Genomic DNA, 8,587 nt, shown 5'->3' with positions numbered 1-8,587 from the left:
CATTTGGTTGATTTTTGATTTCATCGAAAACATTGCTTTTCTAGCCTGGATTGCCAGCTGTTTTTGTGTATTATTACATTTTCCATTATAATTCAAAAGTACACCAAGATATATAAATTAGTCAACAATTTCAATTGGTTCACCATTTATGTTCCAAGATAATATTTTTAGATTTTCTTGCAGTAAGCTGCATACATTCTTCTGTGTGTCCTATCTGTGCTGTACTGTTTCCCAGTCTTCGTCGTCTTCTTGATTGTCTTGGGGTTCCAACGGGTCATACTCTGCTCCGTTAATGATCAGTTTGTTTTTGATGAGTCTTGCTGTCTTGTCCCGTAACCTAGCTTCATTCAGTTTTGGATATAGCTGCTTTCGCTGCTCATATATTTCTTTCGGATACTGTTCCTGGATCCTGTATGGTGTGGATGACAGCTTTGTAGCTTTTTTCCTTATCCTTTCCCTCTCCCTGAATGTGGAAAACTTAACCACGATAGGTCTCGGGTTTGTATTTTCTCGGTTAAGCTGTCCAATCCTGTGCGCTCTTTCTATCTGTTGTCTGACATTTTGAGTTTCCAATTCTGTCTCACAGAAATCGTTTATCAGTCTCGCACAATTCTCCCTCCTATTTCCATTATACTCAGCTAGCCCATAGAATGGTAGGTTATTTTCCATGCTTCGGCACTTGAGATCCGTGATAGAATCCTCAATATTTTTCTGGGACTGTTTCATTTGTTCTACTTCTTTTTCCATTTCCTCAGTGTTCTTTTTCAAAGTCCCCATGGTGTTCCCCATGTTACCTGTTATTTTCTTTAGATTGTTGATGTCCGATTTAAAGGTATTTAACCGTTGCGTAATTCCCGAGATTTTTCTATGTATGTCATCAACCTTGGCTAACTTTTTATCAATCTGCAATAGTTTGTCAAATATTTCATCAACCCATTTTGGTTTCATTAGGGATTGGAGAGTGTTTGGATTTGTATGGGCGGGGGGAGGCGTCATGAATTCACTTACACGAACCTGACTTTCTACTGTTTTTTTGTGTATCATTTCCTGATTTTTTTTTCGCTTATATCCATTTCACATTTCTCAAAACCATCTTCATCATTGCCACTACCTGTATTCACATCGTCCATACCTTTATTCGTGCTGTGTATTTCGACAGACTCATCGTGACCACTGTCCGCCATGACAGATGTAATCACCCCTTTGTTTGGACTAATATACGTTTTATGACGAACACACTTTGTTGGGTTACTATTTTTGGAATATTACAAATTGTCGCATAGGTTCACGTCAGAAAATGGCTGACGCAAAATAATTCCTGAATTTTCCTCTTTAACTCGAGCAATCCTGCATTGGAGAGGGCTGATGTTTGTTATGAGATGATAAAACATGTGTAAACTTCCTTAGTTCAGCGGAATCATGGACATTTTCGGCGTTATGAATGTTTTGTTTACTGTAGCGGTGAGGGCATCGCGCAGCTATTGGAGCGGATCCAAGGATTTATGAATGAATAAAAAAGATGGAAATAAAGTTTGATTTCTTCTGTATTATTCAATGACATTATTCATTTGCAAGTAATAGATATATACAAGAAAACGCGAAATGCTAATAAATGCAGCTGAAAATCTTTATTTTCTCAAGATAAAAAAAAATTAAATTAAATAATTATAAATTCTACATACAAAACATAGGAAGAATGAATGATGGAAAGTTATCAGATGACATCAGGGGAACTGATTTTTATGAATGAAACTTTTAAAACGTTACCTGTACATTGTAGATGTTATATCTGCGAAGTCTACCTGTCTGCGCTCTTCCGGGAGGGGGGGGGGCAGGTTTCTTGAATATAGACTTGTAAATTACCATTATTTTGTAGAAAGAATTAAGCCTTATCATTTTCTTTACTTTAAGAAGAGTGTCTTGTTATGTAAATGTCAAGATCGGTTTATGTAGAATGTAAAAATTAAAGCCGAATTGGCATTCATTTCAATATGTGAGAAAGGTTGGGGATAGGTCTTTTTACAGTTCACAAAAAAGAAATGGGGGGGGGATAAGATGAACACATATAATATATTCAATATACACACTTTATTTACTAAAATCTGGTCTCAATTGAACCAGGGAAGTTTTTATGTTTTTCTACAGGTCCTTTCGCCATCGCGTCAAAGACTTTACCTGCACACTTGTGTATCGCACAATGGGTTTTCCCCCCGCGAAGTCTATTTATGAGAAAATGAAATGAATATTTTTTAGTGTTTAAGGAAACGTTGAACCTACGTTTGCAAAAGTTCTCAGATATTCAAAGATATTTAATTCCTTCTTAATCAAATCAAGAAACTGTTTATACGTAAAATCATCAAAAAAGGGCTTTAACTTTCACCAAGAATATCACAGAAAAAAGAAGAAAGAAAGACAAAGAAATGTTCAAAATCGAGTTTTAATTCCCTTTTCTGTGACGACCGGAAGTATTGACGACGGAAAAAATGTTAATGGACAAATCTTCAAGTCATGATCTATGATATCTGACACAGTTAACTTTCATATCTTTAGCTGTTCTGGAGAAATGGACCGGACAAAGGTCATTTCCAAAATTTGGTCAATACGAAAATAGTATTACTATTATTCTTTATTGCTTAATACATACGTATTATCACAATATTATTACAAACATAATTAAGAGGAAAAAAACAGATTGGCATGGTATGGTATGGTATCAATACATGAAAAAGCAGCGCCTAGTTTATTTAATGAAGTCACTTGCTATGGCGCGTCTATACATCAAATATAACAAATTTGACTCACATAATAAATGTAAAGAAATATACTGATATAACGATTGGACAAACGAAGAATGGATCACATCTTTTCATTTCTTAACTTAAAAGCTAAATGCAAAAATTTACCTAACTTACACAGCTCAGAAAAATTTTGTACACTCAATAATTGGACTAGTTTGAATGCGGATGGTTTTTTCCAGTAGTAACTTTTGATATATTTACTTCTCAACTCCTTGTAAAGGGGACAAATTAAAACAAAATGAAATTCGTCTTCTACGATATTTTTACAAAATTCACAAAATCTAAATTCCTTTACAATATTTCTATGCCTGCCAGTTTCAATTGCAAGGTTATGGGAAGACAATCTTATTCTACTTATTTGTTTTTTATAAAGATTAGGTATTGACTTTCTTAAATAATATTGCAAGGTTAAATAATCTACAATGTGTCTGTAAAAAATACATTTTGTTGAACAATTAATTTCTGCCATGAGATTTTGTATGAAATTATTTTTTATTCTTTGTTTGATTACAGGAAATTGTTTACAAATCATTTCTCTGTCTTGTTCAAGCCAGATAAATCCGAGTCCATTCTCATAAAGTTTTTGTTTGATATTTATAACCCAATTATCAGAGTGTCTGTCGGAATATTCCCATTCATTGAACAAATATTCATAACACATTTTCAAAATACAATTGTCAGTTTTTAACAGCTTGAACCAAAATTTAAAAATGCGAAAAATGCGAACAATTTTCATAGGCAGTCTACCAGTTTCAACATAGATCATGGCAGTATTTGTGCTCCTTCTAACACCTAAAACATATTTAATAAAGTCCAAGTGTACTTTTTTAATATCACTAGCATTGTGTCCCCCCCCCCCATATTTCACAACCGTAATTCAATATGCTTGCAACATAAGTATCAAAAAGTGAAAACATTGTCTCAATATTTAGACACATTTGGTTGATTTTTGATTTTTTCGAAAACATTGCTTTTCTACCCTGGATTGCCAGCTGTTTTTGTGTATTATTAAATTTTCCATTATAATTCAAAAGTACACCGAGATATATAAACTGGTCAACAATTTCAATTGGTTCACCATTTATGTTCCAAGATAATATTTTTAGATTTTCTTGCAGTAAGCTGCATACATTTTTCTGTGTGTCCTATCTGTGCTGTACCGTTTCCCAGTCTTCGTCGTCTTCTTGATTGTCTTGGGGTTCCAACGGGTCATACTCTGCTCTGTTAATGATCAGTTTGTTTTTGATGAGTCTTGCTGTCTTGCCCCGTAACTAGCTTCATTCAGTTTTGGATATAGCTGCTTTCGCTGCTCATATATTTCTTTCGGATACTGTTCCTGGATCCTGTATGGTGTGGATGACAGCTTTGTAGCTTTTTTCCTTATCCTTTCCCTCTCCCTGAATGTGGAAAACTTAACCACGATAGGTCTCGGGTTTGTATTTTCTCGGTTAAGCTGTCCAATCCTGTGCGCTCTTTCTATCTGTTGTCTGACATTTGGAGTTTCCAATTCTGTCTCACAGAAATCGTTTATCAGTCTCACACAATTCTCCCTCCTATTTCCATTATACTCAGCTAGCCCATAGAATAGTAGGTTATTTTCCATGCTTCGGCACTTGAGATCCGTGATAGAATCCTCAATATTTTTCTGGGACTGTTTCATTTGTTCTACTTCTTTTTCCATTTCCTCAGTGTTCTTTTTCAAAGTCCCCATGGTGTTCCCCACGTTACCTGTTCACACCCTATTACCGGCAACTGTGACAACCGATGCAAAAGTGACAACAGACGGCAAAGTTATCAATCACTATGACAGAGACCTCATTGATATCATAATTTTGACTATTTATAACATTCATTTACTTTCTTTTTGTGGTTTACCGTTTTGATCTAACCTTAAACTATTTTTCTGTTAAATATAAAACTTTGATTCCTTATTGAAACAAAATAAGAACAAAATAAAGCTAAATTTCAATCGCTATGCAGGGAAAATTGGTCAGATTGAGCTTAAATGATAAAAACTGCTATACTTTGGTCACATTTCTTGTTGGATATATTAAATTTAGACTTTCTGAGGCATAACTTCAAAATATGGATAATTTTTGTTGCTTAATAAAAGCGCCACAAGCGTTTAATTTTGTTTGGTGAAATCATTTTGGCTATCGTGTACAACAGACGAGGCAAACAATGACAGCAGATTTAAAACGAAATACGTCAATCAGAAACAGTGGATACAAAGTTGAATAAAGTATAAATTAGCTGTATCCTGGTAAGCATCAAATTTCCTGAAGACATATTTTGGCTGTTAATATTGGTCACATGTATGGTACTTGCTATCACAGGTATTTATGGACATGTATCCATCCCCCACGAGATTTAAAAAAAAAACTCATCGTAAAGATCTATTTTTTTATTTTCCTATTATACACATGATGAATAAGTGTAATAAATATAATTTGTGGAAAAAATGTCCATTAAGCCCTGGGGTTTTATATCGGAGGGGGTGGGGTGTTCCTGTCCACAGGTACCTGTGTTTGTATACAACAGCAACTGAATCAAACTATTATTCGATAATCAACATGTTTTACTAAGACGGTCCATTGGTGAATGTTCGTAATTTTGCTTTCCAACGATAGGGAACGAAGAATGGATATTTGGAACTGTGAAATATCAAGGACCACACTAAAGTACCTACAAGTAAAGTATTCAAAAATAATAAAAATATTAATCATTATGTAAAAGTTTTATGTACTAGTAGTTATAAACTTGGTTTTTTAATAAAATTGCTAAAAGGGGCATTCCTTACGAAGCTGTTATGTTTAATGCAGACTTCAGCATAAAATTGTACACAGTAAGAGTGTTCTTGCAGATTATTGTCGCTAGCTGCGATGTTGCGATCAAAATAGCTGCAGATCTGTAGCGTTATGGTTTTATATATTTGTCTTTGACCATAACGCTACAGATCCCGTAATGCAAAAAAGGTACAATTTATGGCGCAATATTTTTTGCGCACTTTTGGGGAAAATTTCTCCACTTTCAAGCATTGGTCAATCAACTACCTTTCACTACCCAATACTTGAAATATTCGTAGCCAAAATGTATATTTTATTCACCTCCCAACCATTTATAGTTGTCTCTTCAGGCAATAAACTTGCTTGAAGTGAATTTTCAACAACCTAACAAATAATTTTAATCAAGCGAGTTTATCACTTAAAGAGACGAGTATAAAGGGTTTGGGAGATGGATAAAACATACAAATTACTGAAATTAGTTCAATAATGTGCCTAGAATAAGGGAGTGAAAGATAAATGATTGACCAATGCTAGATAGTGGAGAAATTCTCCCCAAAGGTGCTCAAAATATATTGTGTTGATTATCGAATAATAGTTTGATTCAGTTGCTGTCGTATACAACCACAGGTACTTGTGGACAGGAACACCCCACCCCCTCCGATATAAAACCCCAGGGCTTAATGGACATTTTTTCCACAAATTATATTTATTACACTTATTCATCATGTGTATAATAGGAAAATAAAAAAAAAATAGATCTTTACGATGAGTTTTTTTTTTAAAATCTCGTGGGGGATGGATACATGTCCATAAATACCTGTGATAGCAAGTACCATACATGTGACCAATATTAACAGCCAAAATATGTCTTCAGGAAATTTGATGCTTACCAGGATACAGCTAATTTATACTTTATTCAACTTTGTATCCACTGTTTCTGATTGACGTATTTCGTTTTAAATCTGCTGTCATTGTTTGCCTCGTCTGTTGTACACGATAGCCAAAATGATTTCACCAAACAAAATTAAACGCTTGTGGCGCTTTTATTAAGCAACAAAAATTATTCATATTTTGAAGTTATGCCTCAGAAAGTCTAAATTTATTATATCCAACAAGAAATGTGACCAAAGAATAGCAGTTTTTATCATATAAGCTCAATCTGACCAATTTTTCCTGCATAGCGATTGAAATTTAGCTTTATTTTGTTCTTATTTTGTTTCAATAAGGAATCAAAGTTTTATATTTAACAGAAAAATAGTTTAAGGTTAGATCAAAACGGTAAACCACAAAAAGAAAGTAAATGAATGTTATAAATAGCAAAATTATGATATCAATGAGGTCTTTGTCATAGTGATTGATAACTTTGCCGTCTGTTGTCACAGTTGCATCGGTTGTCACAGTTGCCGGTAATAGGGTGTGCTGTTATTTTCTTTAGATTGTTGATGTCCGATTCAAAGGTATTTAACCGTTGCGTAATTCCCGAGATTTCTCTATGTATGTCATCAACCTTGGCTAACTTTTTATCAATCTGCAATAGTTTGTCAAATATTTCATCAACCCATTTTGGTTCATTAGGGATTGGAGACTGTTTGGATTTGTATGGGCGGGGGGAGGCGTCATGAATTCACTTACACGAACCTGACTTTCTACTGTTTTTTTGTGTATCATTTCCTGATTTTTTTTTCGCTAATATCCATTTCACATTTCTCAAAACCATCTTCATCATTGCCACTACCTGTATTCACATCGTCTATACCTTTATTCGTGCTGTGTATTTCGACAGACTCATCGTGACCACTGTCCGCCATGACAGATGTAATCACCCCTTTGTTTGGACTAATATACGTTTTATGACGAACACACTTTGTTGGGTTACTATTTTTGGAATATTACAAATTGTCGCATAGGTTCACGTCAGAAAATGGCTGACGCAAAATAATTCCTGAATTTTCCTCTTTAACTCGAGCAAACCTTGCATTGAACAGGGCTGATGTTTGTTATGAGATGATAAAACATGTGTAAACTTTCTTAGTTCAGCGGAATCATGGACAATTTAGGCGATATGAATGTTTTGTTTACTGTAGCGGGGAGGGCATCGCGCAGCTATTGGAGCGGATCCAAGGATTTATGAATGAATAAAAAAGATGGAAATAAAGTTTGATTTCTTCTGTATTATTCAATGACATTATTCATTTGCAAGTAATAGATATATACAAGAAAACGCGAAATGCTAATAAATGCAGCTGAAAATCTTTATTTTCTCAAGATAAAAAAATTAAATTAAATAATTATAAATTCTACATACAAAACATAGGAAGAATGAATGATGGAAAGTTATCAGATGACATCAGGGGAACTGATTTTTATGAATGAAACTTTTAAAACGTTACCTGTACATTGTAGATGTTATATCTGCGAAGTCTACCTGTCTGCGCTTTTCCGGGAGGGGGGGGGGCAGGTTTCTTGAATATAGACTTGTAAATTACCATTATTTTGTAGAAAGAATTAAGCCTTATCATTTTCTTTACTTTAAGAAGAGTGTCTTGTTATGTAAATGTCAAGGTCAGTTTATGTAGAATGTAAAAATTAAAGCTGAATTGGCATTCATTTCAATATGTGAGAAAGGTTCGGGATAGGTCTTTTACAGTTCACAAAAAAGAAATGGGGGGGATAAGATGAACACATATAATATATTCAATATACACACTTTATTTACTAAAATCTGGTCTCAATTGAACCAGGGAAGTTTTTCTACAGGTCCTTTTGCCATCTTTTTTTTTTTTTTTTTTTTTGATTAAAATAATTTATTCAATAAGTCAAATACATATTACATAATATGTACATTTTAAAACAATTATATAAACAATAACAAGTTACTTCACCGACAAAGTATAAGTTAAAACATGAATGGAATCAACATTGTTTTGTCTTTAAATTGATTTTACTGGATGTACGTAATTATTGCGGAATATGAATTCAATTGATGTACATAAAATATTATTC

General features: G+C 33.8%; 2 protein-coding genes across 2 annotated transcripts; both read right to left on the bottom strand.

Annotated features, from left to right (window-relative positions):
• Nucleotides 1-210: 210 nt before the first annotated feature.
• On the bottom strand, nucleotides 211-996 carry LOC134269281 (uncharacterized). Its single transcript, XM_062751480.1, has one exon. The coding sequence runs from the start codon at nucleotides 994-996 to the stop codon at nucleotides 211-213; it is 786 nt and encodes a 261-aa protein (XP_062607464.1).
• A 3,033-nt stretch (nucleotides 997-4,029) lies between these two features.
• LOC134269280 (uncharacterized) lies at nucleotides 4,030-4,509 on the bottom strand. Its single transcript, XM_062751479.1, has one exon. It carries the CDS (start codon nucleotides 4,507-4,509, stop codon nucleotides 4,030-4,032), a length of 480 nt encoding a protein of 159 aa, XP_062607463.1.
• Between the last annotated feature and the right edge of the window lie 4,078 nt (nucleotides 4,510-8,587).

The sequence above is a fragment of the Saccostrea cucullata genome, unplaced genomic scaffold (genome assembly GCF_032062105.1).
Source record: "Saccostrea cucullata isolate Sc308-1 unplaced genomic scaffold, CSIRO_AGI_Scuc_v1 ctg9427, whole genome shotgun sequence".
NCBI lineage: Eukaryota > Metazoa > Mollusca > Bivalvia > Ostreida > Ostreidae > Saccostrea > Saccostrea cuccullata.
The sequence above is the reverse complement of the archived record's forward strand: the minus strand, read 5'-3'. Positions and strand labels throughout refer to the sequence as shown.